This window comes from Tenrec ecaudatus, chromosome 16, assembly GCF_050624435.1.
Source record: "Tenrec ecaudatus isolate mTenEca1 chromosome 16, mTenEca1.hap1, whole genome shotgun sequence".
Classification (NCBI taxonomy): domain Eukaryota; kingdom Metazoa; phylum Chordata; class Mammalia; order Afrosoricida; family Tenrecidae; genus Tenrec; species Tenrec ecaudatus.
In genome coordinates this window covers 52,316,099-52,340,881 of record NC_134545.1, presented here as the reverse complement: position 1 = coordinate 52,340,881, position 24,783 = coordinate 52,316,099, and the positions used below count along the sequence as shown (strand labels likewise).

Below are 24,783 nucleotides of genomic sequence, written 5' to 3'. Positions count from 1 at the left end.
AGTACCAAGGATCGCCAGAAGAGCAAGCAGATCTGTCTTGGAAGACGTACAGCCAGAGTGCTGCTTAGAGGCAGGGCTGGCGAGACTTGGGCTCACTTGCTCTGAACGTGTTGTCGGCAGAAAGTCCCTGGAGAAGGACATTGCTATAGTTTATTGTGCCAGCCTAGCCGATAGACACAAGTAGGATTAACTGAAGGGCAGAGGGATAAATGGCTTGCTTGTTCTGTGCCTCAGTTTAAAGGGGTACACTACCTGTGGGATGCCTAGCCTGTGGACTGTGTCGCTGTAAGTTGAGGCCCCTTTAAGCCCACACGATTGGAATGTTCATCTCTGGAGCTGGGGACTGACAGTTGATGACAGTTGGGGACCTGCCTTGTTGTTTGCTGCCTGGGTATATATAGCCCAGCGCTCTCTACAGAAGGGGATTGGCAACTGGCGGCTCTCAAGCCTTGAAGGACTGCTAGTGTCTCACTGCTTTATAATTTAACTGTTAATTTCTTGTATTATCTATCTGTATATTATTTAATGGTTTATTTCTTGAATTATATATCTTTCTGTATAAATGTATTTATATATAATTACTAGCAATCTGGTTTGTCCCTCTAGAGAACCCTGTCCAATACAGACGCCATGCTTGCGATGGAACGGGGAAGGCCCCTGACGAGATGGACTGACAGTGGCTGTAGCAACCAGCGGGCTCAAACATCAGCACCGTCGAGAGGATGGTGCGGCGGACCATCTGTGCAGTATCGAGTCGATGGTGCCTGACACCACCACCTGTGAATGACGTGCTGCCTTCCAAAAAGGCACAGCCATGGGGCAGTTCTGACGTACAGTGACCTTGTAGAACTTTAAGGAGTAGGAAGTCTCCGTTTGGCCTCTTGGAGGAGCTGGTGGTTTGGAACTGCGGACCTTGCGGTTATCAGCCCAACTCAGAAGCTGTTATGCCACTGGAGTCCCTTCCCTTAGTTAAAGGGTCAGCACCATGGAAACCACAGCTTTACCGATGCTCTTCCAGCACCATGGGCGTTAGGGTGCCCCGTGTACTGTGGAAGGAGACAGAGGCCTGTCCTGGCCAGCCTCCTGATGGTCCTTATGTCTGAGTTCATCAGGTCAAGGGCCTTCCTGTCTCCTAGCCCCTCTGCTTTGCCAAGCTCTGTCACTAAAGGAAGACTTTTCTTCAACGGTGTACACATCCCCCCACGGGACAACAGTTCACGAGTGAACAGCTACACCGGGGCCGGGCCGGGATCCCCGTGCTGGGGAGAAAGGAACTAGGGACTGTACATCTGCAGGGCAGTCCGACCGGCGGAAGGTTGCCTTTGTTCAGAGCTCAATGTCTCAGAGAGAAGATTTTTTTTCTCAGTTGAGTTAGTTTGCCAGGGAGGGATCTGATTGGAGGGCTGTTTAGATTTTGCATCAAAGAGGCAGGCAGCCCATCAGTGCCCTGCCTTCCCCAGGCCGGCTCAGGACGATCATCCAAAGCTTCCTACTAGACAATCAGGAGTCTGCCAGCGGGAGGGAGGGACCAGAAAGAGAGAGGGCAAAGTTTAATCATTGAACTGAATGAGCTGGACACACCTCTTCCCCAGCAGCGAGCTCCCCAGAAGGTCTCTCAGCCTGCACTGAGTGTGAGCGGCACCCCCTGCCACCTGGGGAAAACACAGAAGTCTCTGCCCAGCGTCCCGGCCACCAGACTTAGAGAAAATGTTTGCGGTACACTTGGTGGCCTCTTACCTCACCAAGCTGAAGGAAGACCCCATCAAGAAGGTAAGGACTGAATAACTCAGTGAGATGCCTGCTTTTCTCTTCATGGGCCCAGTGGACCCCTTGTCTGCATCAAGAAGAGTTTAAGAGAGCTTGTTATGAAAGATCTAGGAAGCTCAGCCTTCCTGTAAAGCTCTTAGAGGTGAAGAGGAAGTAGATCTCCCACACCACATGCTGCCCTGAGCCTTGTGGTCTCATGTAGAACTTCCTGTCAGCCAGAGCCAGAGCCAGAAGGGACTGGGGCGGTAGGGACTGGGCCTGAGGAGGTTGCGGGATGTGCTGTGAGGGGTGATGCTCCCTCAGGCAGAGGAGAGTCCTGTTTAATGCCGATTTAAGAAGCTTTGAAGCAGATCTGATTCTTCATGTGTTTGAAAGAGGACCCACATGGGTATCAAGAGGTGTGTGTGAGCTTTAACATACAAGAAGTGAAATCGTTGTTATTGGCACGTTTCATTTGCCGATGGTAAGGGTCCCTGGGTGGCACAATGGTCTGCACTCAGCTACTGATTGAAAGGTTGGAAGTTTGAATCCACCCAGTAGTGTTGCGGAGGCAAGGTCTGGGGATGGGTTTCCAGTAAAGATCACAGCCCAGAAAGCCCTGGGAAGCACAGTTCTGCTCCGCCACGTCAGGTCTGGTTTTGGGTTTGGGCATTTACCGGCGGTGGGAATGGAATGGTTGCCTTGTTTTGTCACTTTGCCCAGGAAGCCTGTCTCCACAAAGCACTTCAAGGTGGACTGGTGCAAGGTTGCCAGGACTCTGCTGGGGGCACAGCAGAATGAGCTCCTGCATGCAGCCTGGGAGATGCCCAGCCTGCCACTTTGTCCCCGTGGGCTGGCTGCCAGCAGCAAGTCCCTGGGCACGTAGCATCTCTCAAGGGACAAAGAACGGAAGTCCTTCTAGTATTTAAGGCAGACAAAGCTCAAGTCCACGCCTGGCTCCCTCCTCCCCCACACATTGATGTCCTGATGCCACCTGCCTTGACCTCATCCTGCCCTCCGGAGTTGGGGGTTGGGGTGAGGTGGGAAGTGGGGGGTTGAAGGATGTCCACAACATTCTGTCATTAAGAGTGTTGGATCCGAGATTTCAGGAAATTTAACGATTTTATCAATTGAGCCGAGGCAGTCTGTCTCTACTTTCCTTAGGGAGCTCTGGCGGTGTCCTTGGCTGTTAACAGTAAGGACAGCACCTTGATCCCACCTGTTGCTGAGAGAAAGAGAGAGAGAGAGAGAGAGAGAGAGAGAGAGAGAGAGAGAGAGAGAGAGAGAGAGAGAGAGAGAGAGAGAGAGAGAGATTGATTCGCAGTCTCGGAAATCACAGGTGCAATTCCATCCCTCCTGTCCTACGGGCTTGCTATGAGTTGGAAGGAACTCAATGGCACTGAGGGTGTGGTTGTTTGCTACATTTTAATTTGTTGATTATATCCATGGAGCTTTCTACTGGCAAAAAGCTCTCTACTGCATGGCTTGGAATGAACTTTCCTGTTACCTCCTCCCGGAAAGTAGCCACGAGAAGCTGCCTCCCTAGCCTCCAGGACAAGTGTGCGAGCAGTCGCCGGGATCAGGTGGGAGCACGTTCACCCACCAGCCATGGTTCAGGCTCTGGAAGGCTGTTGGAAAGGCAGCCAGCAGCCTCTGATCTGTGCTAGGTCCCGGGTAAGGGGGTGGGCGTGGGCGTGGGCATCAGCATGCGTCACAGCTTGAACCACACTGGCTCCTGCTCAGCCCCGCCCCCTCTTAGGAAGCCTGCCCCGAGGCTGAAAGGACCCAGGGGAATGAGGAAGCAGTTTGCAGGCAAGGATCTTGCAGGGAGTGGGGAAGGCTGGTTCATGGGCTGCTGAGATGACTCAGGTTCTGAGAACATATCCTCATTTACTCTTTAGAGGGTGAAAACACATCCGGTCAAAAGGCCTGAGTCAGGCAGCCAGTCCCCTATGACGTTTCTGTGCTTCAAGATTCCAGGCTAGCCTTGCCTGTGAAATTTTCTACTCGGACCCCTGATCAATTTTAAAGTCTCCTCCTACTACCATTCACAGAAAAGCAGAAAAGGAAGCAGGAAAGAAAGAAAAGAGGCAGTTTCCATTCTAATTCAATATGCTGACATTATTTGACCCTCGACAGACAGCACTGGCCCCCACCCCCAGTCACTGCCCTCTGGTGGTTCCTTCTTAAGAGAACTGGCTGGGTTTTCAAATGTTTTTTTTAACGGCTTAGTCAACATTACGAAAAGTGGCCGTGCGCTCTCCAGCCCAGCGCACACCCAACCCGTCACGTTTGCTGTGTGAAAGCCTTGCTTGCCTCTTCCCCACGGCGCCGTTTCTACAGTCTCGCCTCTTAACCATCATTTCGCCATTCTCTCTACAGTTATCATTTTAATGTCTGGTTAATCCTCAACCACAACTTATTTCATGCCTTCTCTCTTGCTGGACATTTTAGCTACTTCTGAAAACAAATCTTTTCCCTATTAAAATATTGCTATCATTCTAAAAGCTGTATACCCAGTGTCCTCGGAATCTAAGGGTATTTTTTGAAGACAGAGTCTCGGAAATGAATATTGCTGGCTCAAAAAACTGAGCCTTTTTATGACTCCTGATTTATATATAATAGGAGACCTTTGGACCACGAGAGCGCTCAGACACTGCCTAGCGCCTCATGCTGTAATTCAGTAGCTCTGCGCAGCACCGTGAGGACTTTCTGGTTCCCAAGTAGAATGTGGGAGCCTGGTGGTGTGGGTGGTAAGAGTTGGGCTATGATCTGCCAGGCCACCAGCCACTCAGAGGGAGAGGGAGACGGGGTTTTCTACTCCCATAGAGTTCCAGTCTCTGAAACGCGCAGGGGCAGTCCTCTGTCCTATAGGGTCACGGAGCCGGCATCCCTCGATGGCTGTGAGTTTGAGAAGGGAAATGTGATGCTCATTGGTGCTCTTATGGAGAAGATACTGCATACTCTGCTTTGTGGTTTTTTTTTTTTTTTTTGAATGGTCATTCCCAAAGTGGGCGTGTCCTTCTGTAAGACTGTTCCTTCATGTCTGGGATGTGTGTTCCTGGTTACCTCTGTCTCAACTCACCTGGTTGGCTTTAAAATATAGTTGTTGATGTTTTAACCTCCCCCTTCCCCATTATGATACACTCCTCCAGCTACTGGAGGAAGTACTGTAGAAGATACAATGAGTGAACCAGAAGTATTGCTCCATGGGTATTCTTGCTGCCATCCCTTTAACTTACTGCCACAGTAGCAGCAGCAGGAACAACGCAAGATGTAAATCTGTAGCACACAAATCGCCCCCAGGGGGTTTCAGAACTGTCACTTACATGGAAGGGATGGTGTGACTGGAAGCTTGTGGTACCTGGATCCTGAGAAAAGTGAGCGGCTTGATTCAGGAGCACTGTTTGAGGAGATCCAGGGTCAGATCTGTTCCCACGAAGGCCATCCCACCCCTCCCCACCTCCAATTTCTTGGGTCAGCCTCATCCTTGTTTTCTCGATGTGTGTGTGGCTGTGCCGGACAATGACTACGGTCAGCAACAGGCTCGGGCTGATCAGAAGGTCCCTAATGAAGCACGACCTGCTTACACCATGTCCGGTCCAATCTGCTCAAGCCCAGTGGCTGATGGCTTCTTGTTAATGGCTCTCTGATGGGCTCCTCTGGCTCCCGAGAGACATGCTATTTTTCTGGCTCTGGTCTCTGTGTTGCTCCCAGAATGATCTCCCCACCCCCACCATCCCCGTGCCCCCCTCCCCACCATGACTTACAGTTGGGCAGCCATTGTATGACAAGGGTGAGGTGGGGCCTGCATTTCTGATGCCATTTGTCCGTGGCGCTGGTCAATCCCCGACCAAACCAGGCAGTGTGGGCAGGGACTCTAGACTCTGTGCTATGATCCCATTGCTATGCGTCTGAATGACTTTTACTGCCTCCTTAGATCCCTCATCTGTACCTTAGCCAGACTGCTGCTGTCAAGTTGACTCCGCAGGGGCGGCCCCACCGGGTCAGAGTAGAAAAGGGCGCTCTGGGGTTTTCCAAGGCAGACTTTTCAGAAGCAAATCCCTGCATGGATTTGAACTTCCAACCTTTCAGTTAGCTGCTGAATACATTGACTCTGCACCGATCTGGGACTCCCATTTCTGAATTAGGGACAGTTAATATTCTCTTGGCCTCACCTCAAAGCAATGTTGGGAGATGAAATGATTGACCTGCATGAAAGCTGTTTGTAGCCTGCAGCTGGTGTCCTGAGCCTTAGGTGGGTGTGGCGGGCATTTCCTACGCGGGCTGTGCCCTGTGTCCCTCCTCCTTGGGACCTGAATCACAAATAAAAAGCAGGGGTGAAAAGTAGAGGGGACATCTGCCACTCCCCCTCCTCCTGCTTCATCCATTATCCATCATTGTCCATTTCCCAGGAATCCCTTGTAATGCCAACATTCCCTTTAAGGGAAGGAACTTTCCACCATCTTTCATTTACCCTCAAGTGGACTGAGCATCGCCGTACCGGCCGTGGTTATTTGTCTCCACCAGAACAGAGGCCCTTTCCCCCAGGTTTCCGGTTACGTGCAATTGAGGGACAGCTGCTCAATGCCATTAGCAATTTAAGTGGACTTTACAAATGGAACTTCATCTAAGTTCACCCAAAGGAGCCCTGGTGGCATGTAGGGTTAAGTGTTGGACTGCTAGCCACAAGGTCAGTGGTTTGAACTCACCCATCATCCTGGGCGTAGAAAGATGAGGCTTTCTGCTCCTGTAAAGATTTATAGCCTCAAACTCCCCAAAGCGCAGTTCTACTCTGTCCTGTAGGCTCATTATGAGTCAGAATCGACAGTGAGAAAGAAGTTCAACTCAGCTCAGTTAAAAAAAACACAGATATAAACTTACAGGATTGGATTTTAGAGATTAGCACTGGAAAATGAACTCAACTTTGAGTTTCCTGGCAGCCAGTGAGCTAAGGGAAATGCGTATGAATGTTTACTCACGTAATCAGATAATAGAAATCTTCCACATCACACAAGGAAGCTTCCATGTTTAGGAATCTAGGAGTTAAGATATATTCCGTTTATCTCCAGTGGAGATGCCGATGGAGACTTGAACTGAGAAGTAGAAAACTTGCCTCCCACAGTTCCATCTGAAAAAGGGGAGGGTCATTTCTTTCTCTGTCATTCGCACCTTCTAGCGACCCGAGGGGACAGAGTGGAACTGCTCGTTTGCAAGATTTCCAAGACTGCGCATCTGTACAGGAGCAAACAGCCTCATCCTACTCCCACGGAGTGCTGGGTGGGCTTGAACCGCTGGCTTTCTGTATAGCAGCTGAGCTTTTAACCAGTGCACCACCAGCATTCTTTCCACAGTAGGAAGTCATGTTGCTAGTGAGAAGGAACCCTTGAGGACCTGATGCCAAGGGCTTAAGTGGAGAGCAAATGTGAGAATGATGAGGGCAATGAATGTACAAAGGTGCTTTGCACAATGGACTGTGATAAGAGTTGTATGAGCCCCTAATAAAACACTTTAATAAAAAAAAAGAATGAGGAAAAAAAAGGAACCCTTGCTGGGATGTGATGAGAATGACAAAGAGGGTGACAGTGAGGAAATCCTACAGAAAAGGGAGTGTAGGCACGCTTCCCCCATGCCTCTGAGCCTTAGAGCTCACGGCCTTTGGGAATCCAAATCACAAAACTGTGGCTTGATTCGGGATTGCAGCTGGCTACGGGGTTGAGTTTGGGGTTTATGCTCTTGACTGCATAACCCCGTCCCTGTTCCAGGTGGACAGATTCCTGTACCACATGCGGCTCTCCGATGAGACCCTCTTGGACATCATGGCACGGTTCCAGGCTGAGATGGAGAAGGGCCTGCGGAAAGACACCAACCCCACGGCCTCAGTGAAGATGCTGCCCACCTACGTTAGGGCCATTCCGGATGGTACAGGTGAGTGGAGCTGGGGCTGCAGGGACCCCGCCCCTGGTCCCTGTGGTTCCTCCTGGTTGGTAGGTACCTGACCTTTAGTCCCAGACCCCAGCTTTCTCTACACTCTCCCCTCTCCCTCCCACTCTCCCTGGCGGTAGTACTGGACCCCTCTGGGATCCTGAGACAGATGCGTGGTACTTTCTGTCTGCCCACCAGGCCTCACGCACCTGCAGTTCCTCTTGGTCATGCAACATAGCAGTTCTGCTCTATCCTATGGGGTCACTTTAAGGCAGGAATGACAGGGAAAGTAGTGGTACCCAGGAATTCAGACCCAGAAAATTGCTGCTGTCGCTAGGTACCGTCACTTCATTTCTACCTCAGAGTGATCCTGTGTACAACGGAAGAAAGCACCGCCCGACCCTGCCCCAGCTTCACGATTGTGATGTTTCAGGCTATTGCGAAAGCCACCGTGTCGATCCAGTTCATGGAGGAGCTTCCTCTTTGTCACTGCCCTTCTACCTGACCAAGCACCAATGGCTTGGTCTCTCCTGATACTATGTCCAAAGTACTTGAGATGAAGCCTCCCCATCCTTTCTTCCAAGGAGCGCTCCAGCTGTATTTCCAAGACGGGTGTGCTTGTTCTGCGGCAGTTCATGGGGTTTGCCAATTTCTTCACCAGCACGATAACTCAAGTGCATCGCTTCGTCTTTGGTCTTCCTTATTCAGTGTCCAACTTTCTTTCTTTTAAAAAACATTTTATTAGGGACTCATACAACTCTTATCACAATCCACACATACATCAATTATGTAAAGCACATCTGTACATTCTTTGCCCTCATCATTTTCAAAGCATTTGCTCTCCACTTAAGCCTTTGGCATCAGGTCCTCTTTTTCCCCCCTCCCTCCCCGCTACCCCCTCCCTCATGAGCCCTCGATAATTTATAAATTATTATTCTGTCATATCTCACCCTGTCCTACATCTCCCTTCACCCCCTTTTCTGTTGTCCGTCCCCCAAGGAGGAGGTTACATGCAGATCCTTGTAATCGGTTCCCTCTTTCCAACCCACTCTCCCTCAATCCTCCCAGTATCGCCACTCACACCCCTGGTCCTGAAGGTATCATCCACCCTGGATTCCCGGTGCCTCCAGCTCCTATCTGCACCAGTGTACCTCTGCCCTATCCAGACTTGCAAGGTAGAATTCGGATCATGATAGTTGGTGGGGAGGAAGGATTTAGGAACTGGAGGAAAGCTGTATTCTTCATCGGTGCTACATCGCACCCTGACTGACTCATCTCCTCCCCTAGACCCCTCTGTGAGGGGGGATCTCCAGTGGCCAACAAATGGGCTTTGGGTCTCCACTCTGAACTTCCCCCTTCATTCACTATGGTAAGATTTTTTTTCTCTGATGATTCAATTTGTATTAGGCTATTGTGAAGGGTACCACCTTTTTTATCTCTTTTTCTGTGGTCTTATCCAATGTGTATAACAGTCTGATGGACTTCTGTTTGTCAATCTTGTATCCTGCCATTCTGCCAAACTCCTCTATTGCTTCCAGTACTCCCTTTGTGGAACTTTTGGGATTTTCCATATATAAAATCATATCATCTGCAAATAAAGATAGTTTCACCTCTTCCTTCCCCAGACGAATACCTTTGATGTCTCTTCTTTGCCTTATGCTGTTAACTAAAACCTCTAGCACGATATTAAATAGGAGTGGGGACAAGGGGCATCCTTGTCTGGTCCCCTTTTTCTGTGGGATTGTGTTAGTCTTTTCTCCGTTGACTACCACGTTGACTGTTGGTTTTTCATATATAGCTTGTATTGTCTTGAGGAACTTTCCTTCCATTCCTATCTTCTCAAGTGCCTTAAACAGGAATTGCTGTTGGATGTTGTAGAATGCTTTTTCTGCATCTATCGATATTATCATGTGGTTCTTATAGTTTTTCATGTCAATGTGATGAATAATACTAATGGTCTTTCATATGTTGAACCATCCCTGTATCCCTGGTATGAGTCCCACTTGTTCATGGTGAATTATTTCTTTTATATACTTTTGTATTCTGTTGGCTGGTATTTTGTTAAGGATTTTTGTATCGATATTCATTAGGGATATTGGTCTGTAGTTTTTGATTCTTGTGGGATCCTTGCCTGGTTTTGGTATCAGTATTATACTAACTTCATAGAGGGAGTTCGGGAGTTTGCCGTCTTTTTCTGTGTTCTGGAAGAGTTTGTGTAGGATTGGTGTTAGTTCTTCCCTAAATGCTTGGTAGAATTCTCCAGTGAAGCCATTTGGTTCAGGGGATTTTTTTGTTGGTAATCCCTTGATAACCTTTTCTATTTCTTCTATTGCTATGGGTCTGTTGAGATTTTTTATGTCCACCAAGGATAGTCTAGGGAGGGATTGTTTTTCCAAGAATTTGTCCATGTCTGCCAAATTGTTGAATTAATTTGAGTACAATCCTTCATAGTACTGTGTAACTATCCTTTTGATTTCATTAGGGTCTGTTGTAATGACCCCTCTTTCATCCCTTATTCTTGCTATTGAGATTTGTTCCCTCCTTTCTTTGGTTAGGTTTGCCAGTGGTCTATCGATTCTGTTTATCCTTTCAAAGAACCAACTTTTAGCAGTATTAATTTTTCCTATAGTTTTCTTATTTTCCCTCTCCTGGATCTCAGCCCTGATTTTTATAATTTCTTCTGCTATTAGTAGGATTGTCCTGCTGACTCTGCTCTAGTTGTTAATTTTGTGCCAGCATATCAGTCATGAGTCTCTCTTCCTTTCTCAGGTGTGCATGTATTGCTGTGAAACTTCCTCTGATGGTTGCCTTTGCTGTGTCCCATAAGTTTTGGTACGTCGTGTGATCATTTTCATTGGTTTCTAGAAATTTCCTGATTTCATCTCTGATCTGCGCCAGTACGCACTCGTTTTGCAGTAGAGAGTTATTCATCCTCCAATTGATTGCTCTTGCTTTCTTTGGTTTCCTTTTGTTGATTTCCAGCCTTAGGGCACAGTGGTCAGAGAGAGAGAGAGGTCTGTATTACTTCAATGTGCTTAAATTTATGAAGATTTGCCTTATGCCCCAGCATGTGGTCTATCTGTGAATGTGTGCCATGTGGCCTTGAAAAGAATGTGACATTTTTTGTATTTGGATGAAAAGCTCTGTAAATATCTATCAGGTCAAATTGTCTAATTGTGGTGTTTAGCTCTCTAGTCTCCTTGTTGAGTTTCTTTCCCTGTGATCTATCTTTCTCAGGGTTATTATCTCCATCTGCAGACTCTGTGATGTCATCTTATACCTTTTGTGTTGGGAGTTTTCCTACTTTCCTTTCTCATTAGTGTGTTGTGCGTGTGTGTGTGTGTGTGTGTGTGTGTGTTTATCACTCTTGACTTCCTTCCATACTTAAGCAAATGCTATCTTGGGGTCTGTTTTCTCTTTGTTGCCCTCTGGGTGAGGTTGTTCTATGTGGCGGTCTCTTATTTATACTTGGTGAGCGTTGTTCTTCTGCCCATACTGAGTCGGCAAGGATCTTTTGTAAGGCTGGTTTTCTTCTAAAGTACTCTTTGAGTTTTTCCTTGTCTGGGAAGACTCTTACTTCTCCATCTATTTTAATCGATAATTTGGCTGGGTAGAGTATTCTTGGGTTTGCAATGTTTTCCTTCAATTTTTGGAATATGTTACTCCACTCTCTCCTCTTCTTCATACTTTCTGCTGATAGGTCTGAGCATATTCTTATGTGGGAACCTTTATATGTGATTGCTTGTTTTTCCCTAGCTGCTCTCATGATTTTCTCCTTTTCCTCAAAGTTGGATAGTTTAACTATTATGTGCCTTGGTGTCTTCTTCTTGGGGTTCAATCTTGCTGGTGTTCATTCTTTCAGCCTCCTGAATGGTTGCCTGGTTTTCATTCATTAGGGTGGGGAAGTTTCCCTCCAAGAGTTATCTCACTATTGTTGCAGATGACTTCTTTGTTGTATCTTTCTCTGGTAAGCCAATAATTCTAATGTTGTTTCGCTTTATAGCATCAGACATAGCTCTTACGTTTTCTTCAGCTTTTCTGATGATCTTATTAGATTTTTGTTCACGTTTGTTAAAGTCTGCTTGACTGTCCTCCAAGTCACTGATGCGGTTCTCGGATTCCTCCAATCGATTCTCAAAGCCCGTGTTTCTGCTACTGGTTTTTGTTATCTCCTCCCTAAGCTCCTGTATTTCCCTTTGGTGTATGGCCTTTATCTCCTCTATCATTTCATCCTTTTTCTGTATTGTTTCCCTCATATCCTGTATGACTCCAAGCAGCATTCTGAAAATTTCTTTCTGTGGCAGCTCAATGTCTGCTTCTTCTATGTATGTTGTTATGTTCAGGACATCTTCTGCCATTGCCTTTTGTTTCTCCTTTTTTCCCCATTGATGTCGTTGGGGCTGCTGACTGGTTGCGTTGTTTTAGAGGGACCAGGTGCCATTTTCCAGGGAATTGAAGAGCACTGGCGCTCTCTGGGAGATTTATAGGAATGCTTCTTCGAACAGCCTACAGCTAATTTTACTATGGGATTAACCTACCTCTTTGTCCTCCTGTGGCTTCCTTATCAGGGGAGTGCCCCAGAAGGCTGGTGGGTTGCCTGCTTTGTTGTTTCAGAGTTTGGGCAGAGGTTCCTGCAACAGTTTGGAATGTTGATGAGTGTTGGCTGAGTTGCCTTGTGCCCCCAGGCACACAGGCAGGCATTCCCTGGTGAGAAGTTGGGCAGAGTATCCCCTGGAGGGAAAGCAGACCTTTCCCTAGCCTTGGGATAGCTACGCAGGGGTGGAGCTCACCTAGCTGGGTATGGTATAGCCATAAATGCCCTAGGGCAAAGGGAGGGTAAGCAGTGGAGTGTGAGAGAACAGAAAAGAGACAAAGAGGAGGAGAAAAATTAAAAAGTAAGACAGTTTAGACTGTGCAGGAATATAGGGAAGTGAGGGAAGCAAAAGCAACTATGTAGCTGAGTCCCACTCCCTGCCCGTGGAGCTGCAAGGGTTTAGTCCCTGCCCTGAGGCAGTGGGGCAAGCCCCATTGGCAAGCCACATGAGCCGTGAGAAAGCCCCTGAGCAGCCTTTAAAGACGGTGGGGGTACAGAGAGCAGAGATGTAAACAGAAGCAGCAATGTAGCTGAACTCTGATCCCTGCCCGTGGAGCTGCAAGGGTTTGGGTTTAGTCTCCTCCCAGACGGGTGGTGGCAAGCTGTGGCTGTGCCATGAAAAAGCCCCTGTGCCAGCCTTCCAAGGCTGTGTGGGAACAGAGAGCAGAGATGCAAACAGAAGCAACAATGTAGCTGAACCCTGATCCCTGCCAGTGGAGCTGCAAGGGTCCTGTCCTGCCCTGAGGCAGGAGGGGGCAAACTGTGGCTGTGTTGAAACCAAGCCCCGCTACAGGCTCCAAATGGTCTCGGCTCCGGCAGATACAGTGGCTGGGCCAAGGTCAAGCCCCAGCCGGCTTCCACTGACATAAGCCAAAAGCCCCCAGCACTTCAAAACCCTATGGGTCTGTGCCTACTTGTCTTTTTTTTTTCTCTTTTCTTCTTTTACATTTTATTAGGGACTCATACAACTCTTACCACAATCCATACATATACATACATCAATTGTATAAAGCACATCCATACATTCCCTGCCCCAATCATTCTCAAGGCATTTGCTCTCCACTTAAGCCCCTTGCATCAGGTCCTCTTTTTTTTCCCCTCCTCCCTCCCCATTCCCCCCTCCCTCATATGCCCTTGGTAATTTATACATCGTTGTTTTGTCATATCTTGCCCTATCCGGAGTCTTCCTTCCCCCCTTCTCTGCTGTCCCTCTCCCAGGGAAGAGGTCACATGTGGATCCTTGTAATCAGTTCCCCCTTTCCAACCCACTCACCCTCCACTCTCCCAGCATCGTCCCTCACACCCTTGGTCCTGAAGGTATCATCCACCCTGGATTCCCTGTACCTCCAACCCTCATATGCACCAGTGTACAGCCTCTGTCCTATCCAGCCCTGCAAGGTAGAATTCGGATCATGGTAGTTGGGGGGAGGAAGCATCCAGGATCCGGGGGAAAGCTGTGTTCTTCATCGATACTACCTCACACCCTAATTAACCCATCTCCTCTCCTAAACCCCTCTATGAGGGGATCTCCATTGGTCGACACTTGGGCCTTGGGTCTCCACTCTGCACTTCCCCCTTCATTTAATATGATATATATATACATATATATACATACATATATACATATACACATATATACACATACATACACACACTTACATCTTTTTTTTTTTTTTGCATGATGCCTTATACCTGGTCCCTTGGGCACCTCGTGATCGCACTGGCCGGTGTGCTTCTTCCATGTGGGCTTATTTGTTTCTGAGCGAGATGGCCGCTTGTTCACCTTCAAGCCTTTAAGACCCCAGACACTATCTCTTTTGATAGCCGGGCACCATCAGCTTTCTTCACCACATTTGCTTATGCACCCATTTGTCTTCAGCGATCCTATCATGGAGGTGTGCAGTCAATGATATGATTTTTTGTTCTTTGATGCCTGGTAACTGATCCCTTTGGGACCACTCGCTCACTCAGGCTGGTGTGTTCTTCCATGTGGACTTTGTTGCTTCTGAGCTAGATGGCCGCTTGTTTATCTTCAAGCCTTTAAGACCCCAGTCACTATCTCTTTTGATAGCCGGGCACCATCAGCTTTCTTCACCACATTTACTTGTTCACACACTTTGGCTCCAGCCGTTGTGTCGGGAGAGTGAGCATCATAGAGTTCCAATTTAATAAAAGAAGGTATTCATGCATTGAGGGAGTGTTTGAGTAGAGGCCCAAGGTCCTTCCGCCACCTTAATACTTGACCTATAAATATAGACACATAGATCTATTTCCCCATCCTCCTATATATATTTGCATGTACATGTCTTTGTCTAGACCTCCATGAATGCCCTTTGACTCCTAGCTCTTTCCTCCATCTCCCTTGACTTTCCTCCTGCCCTATTACCATGCTTCATCACCACCTGGGCTAGAGTATACCTCTTCTCTAAGCAACCTTACCCTTGATCATTTCCCACCAGGCCTGCCACTCCCACTTCTCTACCATTTGGGGTCCCATGTTTTTCCCTTGTCCCTGGGTTTGCTAACACCACTTCCTTACCCCCCCTACCCCCCCACCCCAAGTCCCCACAAAACTGTCGGTCCCGTTGTTTTTCCTCCAGATAGTTCATCCAGCCTGTCCTATTCAGACAGACCTGTGGAGTCACTAACATTGTGCCTACTTGTCTTTATGATGCTCCTCCTGCTTTCCAGCAGTGTTGACTTTCCCTCTAAGCAACTCTCCTGGGCTGGATTCTGCGGAGTCCCTCTGGTATGTGTCACTTCCGTTGCCATCTTCCCGGAAGTCCCCAGTGTCCAACTTTCACATCCAACTGAGGTGATTGTAAAACACCATGGTTTGGATCAAGTGCACCTGAGTCTTCAACATTTTAGGGTGGTCTCCTGCAGCATATCTGCCCAATATATTGTTTGGTTTCTTGGCTTCTGCTTCTAGGAGCTTTGATTGTGGATCCAAGTACTAGGAAATCCTAGACAAACCCAGTCTTTTCTCTGTTTAGGATGATGTTGCTTATGGGCCCACAGGTGAGCACTTTGGCTTTAGATTGAGTTGAAATCCCAACTGAAGGCTGCAGTCTTTGAACTTCATCAAGTACTTCAAGTCTTCCTCATTTTCAGCAAACAACGTTGTGTTGACTGGATATCACAGGTTGCTAGCAACCGGATGCTCCATTTAGACATCTTCACATCGTCTGGCTTTTTGGATTATTTGCTAAGTAGACAGATTGAATAACTATGGTGAGAGGATTCAACTCTGACATACACCTTTTCTGATTTTAAATCATTCAGTATTCCCTCGTTCTGTTGGATTACTTCTTGGTCCAGGCCAGGTAGCATGTAGGCACAACAAAGTGTACCAGAATTCACGTTCTTCTCAATGTGATCCCTAGTTTTTTATGATCCACGTAGATGAATGTCTTTGCACAGTGGGTAAAACACAAGTACACATTGTATTAATATTCTCTGCTTCCAACTAAGCTACATCTGACATCAATAATAGATTTTCTCATTACACATCCTCTTCTGGATTCAGCTTGGACTTCTGGCAGCTCCCCTTTGATGCACTGCAGTGGTTGTTGATGGTCCTTCACAAATTTTTACAGGCATGTTATATTAATGGTCTTGTTTGATAATTTCTGCATCATATTGGATCACCTTATTTGGAATGGCTACAAATATGGATCTCTTCCAGTCAGTTGGCCAAGTAGCTGTTTCCCGAATTTCTTTCCATAGACAAATGAGTGCTTCAGTACTTCATCAGCTGGAAGAACTTTTTCAACTGGTATTCTATCAATTCCTGGACAATTTAGGGGTCATTATATTGCCTATCACAGACTATAACCTTCTAAAGGGGATCCATACAATCTCCCCCAGTTGTTTCATTCTTAGCCTCTGTGCAAAGTCTTAAGAGGGAAAGGGATAGATCGTTACGGAGCATCTACTGTGACTTTTGGTGACCAGGGACTCACTGCCATGCGCAATCCCTGTCACAGCCTTGTGGCTCTTCCCCCAGGTCAGACGAAAGCACTGTAGACCCAGGGGCTCGTCCAGCACCAGGTCCCAGTGCCTGGACCAAGCTTCAGAAGCAGAGTTGGGGCAGGAGCTGCAGCAGGGACTAAAGTTAGAAGAGCTTTGCTGAGCTTCTACTTTCCTCTGAGCCCCTGAGGAAAGGTGTGGCTCAAAGGCAGCTTGGTTCTGCTGATTGTGAGGCCCCAGGGAAAGTGTGATGGGAAAGGCTTTGCTCCCTCTCTGGTAGGTAGGGGTGCAGATTGAGGGTTCCCCCATGGAGAAGCACAACTTTGAATTGACGTTTCTTTGAAATCTTGGCTCAATCCCCAACTCTTATCCTTGGTGGGGCATCCAGGGCTGTTCCAAAGAAGCAATGGGGTCAACGTCTGTTCTCTGACTCACAGGGCGTGGGGGGTGGAGGCAGGCTAGGGAGCGGTGGGGTGGCAGCCGGACTAAGTCCTCCTGGCTCCTTGTGCTGTGACTCTTCCACCAGATATGGAGAAGACCTGTTCTAGACGCTGGGGAAAGTGACCTTTGAGGGTGGACGTGTTTTCCTCACTCATACTGACAATGGTTTTGAAACTTGTTGGGAGACACCACTTCTTTTCTTTGTTGTCTCCCCCGACCCTCTCAATATGCAGGAAATCTTCCCAGCAGCTAAAAGCAAATGAACATTAAAACTGCTTTTGATGGGGAATTGGTTGAAGGTTATCTCACCAGCAATGCTGTTGCAGGAGGTTCTGGGTCTGAAGGCCCTTGCAAGTTCTGGGACCCCCAGTGCTCCTGTCCTCATCAGGCAAGCCAGTTTGTCCCCCCATATTTGCCGAGTTGTTAGGGTCAGATGAGGTCATGTGGAGGGAATGCTTTGAATTTTCTAAAAATTTACTCCAAATCCTTCAGAGACATTATGAACAGGTGCTGTAATTTCAGGCTTAGTAGTAAACAAAACCAGAACAACAAAAACCCTTCCAATCCCTTGAGAGTTATGCCTTTGCCTGATAACCTCAAGGCCAGCAGTTCAAATCCACCAGTCACTCTGAAGGAGAAAAATAAGGCTTTCTGCTCCCATAACGATTTACAGCCTTGGAAACCCACAGAGGCGGTTCTGCTCTGCGCATAGGCTCACCGCGCATAGAATTCCGTTGATGGCAATGAGCTTGGTTTTGGGGGTTGCCGGAGAGGGGTGGTAAATGGTTCAGTGCTCAGCTGCTAACTGGAAGGCTCAGAGCTCAAGCCCACCAAGCAGCTCTGTGTGAGACAGACCTGGTGGTTGACTCTGCAAAGACCATGGCCTTGGCCACTCTATGTTGTTAGGTTGTAGAGTTGGTTCCAACTCCAGGTACCCTATGTGCATCAGGAAGGGAACACGACCCCTCCTGCTCCGTCTTCACAGTCCTGATGCCTGACCCCACTGCTGCCCGCTTCTGAAGGGATTAGCCATTGAAAACCTTATGAAGGGCTGAAAACCCTACGGAGGAAATCCTCCTCTCTTCCATGGGGCTGCTTTGGCATCCATTGTGGGAGACCTGCCGACATCAAACCAACAATCCCTTGAGGCTCTCTTTCATTTCAGAGATGGACTCAGAGTGTTCAGCGACATCCTCTGGGATCACTTCCTTAACTCCTCATCCTTTATCGAACTCGCCTGAGAGCGGTACCCTGTTTCATCCTTAGTTCCTCCCAATCACTAAACAGAGCAGTTACGATAGACTGCCTTCAACTAGAGTTGCTCTTAGTTGTCTATAGGTTGGTTTGAATGCTGACCTTGCAAACACTTACCCTCCTCCTCACCAGCCTCTTTAGGTCTGCTATAGGCACAGGTGATCCTATGCAAAATCTTGTTGGCTCAGGAGTGGGGGAGTGGTTATGAATTGATCTGTGATCCGTGCAGTAACCAGTTCAAAAACCACCAGAGGCTTCATGGGAGAAAGACTGGGCTTTCTACTCCCGTAAATCGTTACAGTCTTGGAAACCCACAGGGTTTGACTTGATAGCAGTGAGTTGAGAGTTTCTGTCCTCGGTGATCTTTGGTGTCTTTGGCTATTGCTGAAGGCTCTGCTTGGGGGTCACATAGAAGTTGAGTCAAGTAGAAGCCGAATCCAACCTTTCCATTAGCAACTGAATAAACTTTAGCCATAAAATTCAATGTCCTTATGCCTCCCAGCCACCCTATGAGCTCGACGTCATGACCCCATTTGCTGAGGCTCAACAAAGGGAGGCCATTGATCCAATAAAAGACAGAGTTGAGTGAGAGTCCAAGTCTTCCTGACCCCATAGCTGGCGCCCTTCTCAGTGGGCCAGGCTGTAGGAAAGGGACACACTCACTGGGAGAAGATGCAGTGAACCCTCTCCATGCAAGCGGTATGGAGAAACAGGCCTCTGGAGTGGGAAAGGTTCCATTCTAGGGGGGAAAAGAAAGCTACTCTAAGCAAGGAGGAAATGTGGCTAAAGGCCTGAAAGAACATGCACAAGGGAGAGCAGGAGAGCGAAACTAGCCTCATACACAGCTTAACCCGATGGGAGTAGAAGCAGGGACAACATGATGGTCCTTACAGTGCCAGAGAAAGGGAACAGAAGAGGAATGGATGTATTTGATCTGTGGTGTTTGCAAAGAACATTGAATGGCCAGGAGAACAAACAAAGCAAAGTGGAAGATGTAACCAGGAAGAAACAACCAGAATGTTTCTTAGAAGTGGACTTTGGTTCGTGTGCTGTGCTTTGGCTCTATGATGTCCATCAGGAAAGAGCAAAGAGTAGAGAAGGCTATCTTGTGTGGTAGAGTCGAGGGTCAGTGAAAGCAAAGGAAACCCTCATGGAGATGAGCTGACAGGAGCCAACAATGGATTCACGCGTGCCAGAGATTCTAAAGGTGGCACAGGACCAGGCTATGCTTTGCTGAGTCATACATGGGGTTGTCATACACAAGGCAGAGCCAACTCAATAGCCACTAACAATAGCCACAAGGGGGCAAGGATGTCTGCTTTCTTAGGCCAGACCCACTCCAGCCGGAGAAAACAGAAATGAATGAGCCTGACCCAAACCATTCAGAAAAAAGTGAAAATGAAGCGTATGTTTGGGTGAAACAGCCTCGAAAGAAGGTGTGGGTGAATTAGTTCCAAAATGTTGAAAATCCTCTAGATCACACCTCTACTCTGACGTGAGTCGGAACGGGCTGGACAGCAACTGGTCAAATTTGTCATACCACGCACCCTCAATGATTGGTCCTTTTCCTCTTCTGGCTTTATTTTTGGAATAGAACATGGAGAGTTTCTTGCCCTGGATCTTGGAGGGTCCAAGTTCCGAGTCTCGAAGATTCAAGTCTCCGAAGAAGGGAAGCAGAAGGTGCACATGGAGAGTCAATTCTACCCAATGACCAGTGAAATCACGCGAGGCAATGGCCCCCAGGTACCCAGGCGGGCGGCTTCTGGGAAGCGGGACACCTGGGCATCACTGACGAGTACCCGTGCCTCATCCCGTGCCCTTTGCTGTCTCTTCTCTGCAGCTGTTCGAATACGTTGCTGACTGTCTGGCTGATTTCATGGAGACTAAAGATTTGAAGCAGAAGGAATTGCCCCTTGGCTTCACCTTTTCGTTTCCTTACTGGCAGACTAAACTAGATGAGGTAGGCTGGTGGAGGGCTGGATGTGGGTGGGGTGGGGGAGATGGGCATGATTTGAGCTTTGGGTCTGGAGGGTGTGGGCTTATCTGGAAGGCGTTGGGGACAGAGGACCCAGGGTACCCACAAGGATTTCTTCCTTTTAATGAAGTGAAAATGTGAAGCAGATACTCTGTGGACCCCAGTACCTTGATACGATACTCACTCTAGGCGCAGCTCAAGGGAGCAGATAGGTTAATGGTTCTCTAACATGGGAATCCCCTCCATGGCTGGCTTACGCAGAAGCACAGAGTTGTAAGAGCAGTGGGTCTGGTGTGAGGCCCTAAGTTTGCAATTGAAACAACTTCTAGATCATACGATGCTGCTAGCCTTAAGGCACTGCACCCTTAACACCACCTAGCTGACTAGGCGGAAAGCCGGAAGACTGGGCATCTCACCCTTCCAGTAAATCCTTAGGAGGTGGACGGAGTTGAGAAGTCACTGGAGTGAAAATGTTATTGGATGCCTGGGATATACCCAGTCTCCGCTGGGCCTCTGCCATGTGTAGGTCTCAGGTAATTCATCTCTGTGAGTCTCAGCTTTCAATCTGTAAACAGGGTAGAGGCAATTCAGATCTTACATAAAGTGGTGGCGATAAGGGAGTCTGGAAAAAGACAATAAGTTCTCTAGGAGCAGAGGGTGATGGTCTCCCAGGACCCTCCAGCCCGGAGTGCAGACTCTTGTTGCATCGTCCACAGGACAGTCAAATCGTGAATTTGAAACCGCCTTGCTGGAGGCCTCACTTTGTCCCTGAGATCCTTTCTCGAGGGTAGGTGAGGAGACGCCTATATATCACTTACTGTCCTATCAGGTGAGCTACGAAGGCAGATGTTAAAGATATTAGGTGGGAATCAGAGACCTGTGCCTTAGCTCGGCTCTGTTCTTCAATCACAGGAGACCTGGAGCTCTTGCTTTCCTCTCTCAGTCTGGCTTTCCTTGTTCTGAACAGAGGGGATGCTTGGATGAGATGTGCTTGTGGAATTTGGGTGCTTAGACTCAGTCACTCTTGATTCTGTGACTTGGGCAAATCTCTTAGCCTTCAAGTTTTCTTCCAGTCTAAAACATTCTGTAATTATTTCCTATCTTAAACATGAAACTTTGGGAAACACCATTGTAGGCAAATGATTGATCATGCAAACTGAAGACCATTTTCTTAAATTGAAATTATGTTCCCAAGGTATTCCTACCAGGCAACACCATAATAGTCCTGTTTTATGGACCAAGCAAACCATTCATTCTGCACGCATACGATGTAGCTACCAGGTGTTTTCATTCCTGTGAGATGGGCAGGGAAGTGACATTTCCATCTTTTTTTTTTTTTTAACAATTTATTGGGGCTCATACAATTCTTTTCACAGTTCATACATATACATACATCAATTGTATAAAGCACATCTGTACAGTCTTTGCTCTAATCATTTTTTTCTCTTTTCTTCTTTTACATTTTATTAGGGACTCATACAACTCTTACCACAATCCATACATATACATACATCAATTGTATAAAGCACATCCATACATTCCCTGCCCCAATCATTCTCAAGGCATTTGCTCTCCACTTAAGCCCCTCGCATCAGGTCCTCTTTTTTTTCCCACTCCCTCCCCAGTCCCCCCTCCCTCATATGCCCTTGGTAATTTATACATCATTATTTTGTCATATCTTGCCCTATCCGGAGTCTCCCTTCCCCCCTTCTCTGCTGTCCCTCTCCCAGGGAAGAGGTCACATGTGGATCCTTGTAATCAGTCCCCCCTTTCCAACCCACTCACCCTCCACTCTCCCAGCATCGTCCCTCACACCCTTGGTCCTGAAGGTATCATCCACCCTGGATTCCCTGTACCTCCAACCCTCATATGCACCAGTGTACAGCCTCTGTCCTATCCAGCCCTGCAAGGTAGAATTCGGATCATGGTAGTTGTGGGGAGGAAGCATCCAGGATCTGGGGGAAAGCTGTGTTCTTCATCGATACTACCTGACACCCTAATTAACCCATCTCCTCTCCTAAACCCCTCTATGAGGGGATCTCCATTGGTCGACACTTGGGCCTTGGGTCTCCACTCTGCACTTCCCCCTTCATTTAATATGGTATATATATATGTATACACATATATACACATACATATATACATATACACATACATACACACACTTATATCTTTTTTTTTTGCATGATGCCTTATACCTGGTCCCTTGGGCACCTCGTGATCGCACTGGCTGGTGTGCTTCTTCCATGTGGGCTTATTTGCTTCTGAGCTAGATGGCCGCTTGTTCACCTTCAAGCCTTTAAGACCCCAGACACTATCTCTTTTGATAGCCGGGCACCATCAGCTTTCTTCACCACATTTGCTTATGCACCCATTTGTCTTCAGCGATCCTATCATGGAGATGTGCAGTCAATGACATGATTTTTGTTCTTTGATGCCTGGTAACTGATCCCTTTGGGACCACTCGATCACACAGGCTGGTGTGTTCTTCCATGTGGACTTTGTTGCTTCTGAGCTAGATGGCTGCTTGTTTATCTTCAAGCCTTTAAGACCCCAGTCACTATCTCTTTTGATAGCCGGGCACCATCAGCTTTCTTCACCACATTTACTTGTTCACCCACTTTGGCTCCAGCCGTTGTGTCGGGAGAGTGAGCATCATAGAGTTCCAATTTAATAAAAGAAGGTATTCATGCATTGAGGGAGTGTTTGAGTAGAGGCCCAAGGTCCTTCCGCCACCTTAATACTTGACCTATAAATATAGACACATAGATCTATTTCCCCATCCTCCTATATATATTTGCATGTACATGTCTTTGTCTAGACCTCCATGAATGCCCTTTGACTCCGAGCTCTTTCCTCCATCTCCCTTGACTTTCCTCCTGCCCTACTACCATGCTTCATCGCCACCTGGGCTAGAGTATACCTCTTCTCTAAGCAACCTTACCCTTGATCTTTTCCCACCAGGCCTGCCACTCCCCCTTCTCTACCATTTGGGGTCCCATGTTTTTCCCTTGTCCCTGGGTTTGTTAACACCACTTCCTTACCCCCCCTACCCCCCCACCCCAAGTCCCCCCAGAACTGTCGGTCCCGTTGTTTTTCCTCCAGATAGTTCATCCAGCCTGTCCTATTCAGACAGACCTTATAGATGGATAAATGGATACCCAGAGAGATGAAATGTTTTGTTCAATGTTTCATGAGTCCAAGTGCCCTAAGTCTGCAGTGACTGCTCCCTGAGCCATAGTGTGTCACCTTGTCAATCACTCAGCTAGGAGTGAACGCTATGGAAGGGCTTCACAATGGAATGAAAAGATAAGGGATTTCCCCCAGGAAACTTTTTGAAGCTGCCGCATGGCTTTAAGGGTCTCTGAAGAAAAAACTAAAAGTAATTGCGGTGCCTCATTTAGAGAGGCCAAAGGGATGACTGTTTATGATATTTCTGCAGCTGATACTCAGGCAAGCCAGTGATGGCTCTGTGGGGAAACCCGTGCAGGGAACCTGGTGACTTGGTTACTGAGTGCTGCCCTGATGGAAATGCCATAAATGGATAGAGTTAACAAACAAAGGGAACTCTAGTAGCACTGTCAGGTAAGCATTGGGCTGTTAGCCACAAGATAAACGGGTGCATAAGCAAATGTGGTGAAGCTAGCTGATGGTGCCCGGCTATCAAAAAAGATAGTGTCGGGGTTCTTAAAGGCTTAAAGATAAACAAGCGGCCATCTAGCTGAGCAGTAACAAAGCCCACATGGAAGAAGCACACTAGCCTGTGTGATCATGAGGTGTTGATAGGACCAGGTATGAGGCATCAAAGACCCGGAAAAAAAATCTGTCAATGTGAATCAGGCGGGGAGTGGAAACCCAAAGCCAATCTTGCAGCAATTGGACATCCCCTTACATAAGGGTTTCAGGGAGGAGGCAGGCCAGTCAGTGTGCAGTGTAGCAAGGATGAAACATACAGCTTTCCTCTAGTTCTTTAATGCTTCCTCCTCCCCACTATCATGACCCTAATTCTACCTTACGAATCTGGCTAGGCCAGAGGATGTACATGGGTATAGATAAGAACTGGAAACACAGGGAATCCAGGACAGGTAAACTCCTCGGGACCTATATTGAGAGTAGCTATACCAGGAAGGTAAGGAGAAGGTGGGGGGAGAAAGGAGGAACCTATCACAATGATCTACATATAACCCCCTCCCAGGGGGATGGGCAACAGAAAAGTGGGTGAAGGGAGATATTGGTCAGTGCAAGACATGAAAAAATAATAATTTATAAATTATCAAGGGTTCACGAGGAAGGGAGGGAAAGTGGAGGAGGAAGGGGAAAAATGAGCTGATACCAAGGGCTCAAGTAGAAAACAAATGATTTGAGAATGATGATGGCAGCAAATGCACAAATGTGCTTGACACAATGGATGGATGTATGGATTGTGATAAGAGTTGTACGAGCCCCCAATAAAGTGATTTATTTTTTTTAAAAAAGTTTTTACAGCCTCAGAAACCCTCTATGGGGTTGCTATGAGTCGGAAGCAACTCTAAGGAAGTGGGATTAATAAAAATCCTTGTTTTCCCACAGTTAAGGGCGCTAGAAGTCCCAGTTCAGGGAAGGCTTTCGGTCTTTCTCTGTTGGCTGTGGGGGAAGGAGGAAGGTCTTGTGTCTTTGAGCTTGATTTTCCTGTGTCTTGGCATCTTTCTTTCCCATCTCCATTTCTGCCCCTTGATTATTGAGTCTCCTTTGTGCGATCTAAAAGACGAACTCAAGCACAACTCATACCACGCTTGCCTCATGAACCTCACAAAGAACCCCTTCCTGAATGGAATTAGAGTCGCAGGCACAGAGGCGAAGATTTGAGGGGGACAAAATTCCATCCATAACACCTGAT

General features: G+C 47.6%; 1 protein-coding gene across 7 annotated transcripts in view; it reads left to right on the top strand.

Annotated features, from left to right (window-relative positions):
• Positions 1-1,707: 1,707 nt before the first annotated feature.
• LOC142428745 (hexokinase HKDC1) overlaps positions 1,708-24,783 on the top strand; it is a 64,667-nt gene continuing 41,591 nt past the window's right edge. For 6 of the 7 annotated variants that reach the window (XM_075533563.1, XM_075533568.1, XM_075533565.1 and 3 more), the window contains exons 1-4: positions 1,708-1,770; positions 7,512-7,674; positions 19,527-19,675; positions 19,773-19,892. In XM_075533563.1, coding sequence (XP_075389678.1) covers positions 1,708-1,770; positions 7,512-7,674; positions 19,527-19,675; positions 19,773-19,892 — 495 coding nt within the window. The remainder of the gene's footprint in view (positions 1,771-7,511; positions 7,675-19,526; positions 19,676-19,772; positions 19,893-24,783) is intronic. The other variant, XM_075533564.1, reaches the window with a different exon arrangement.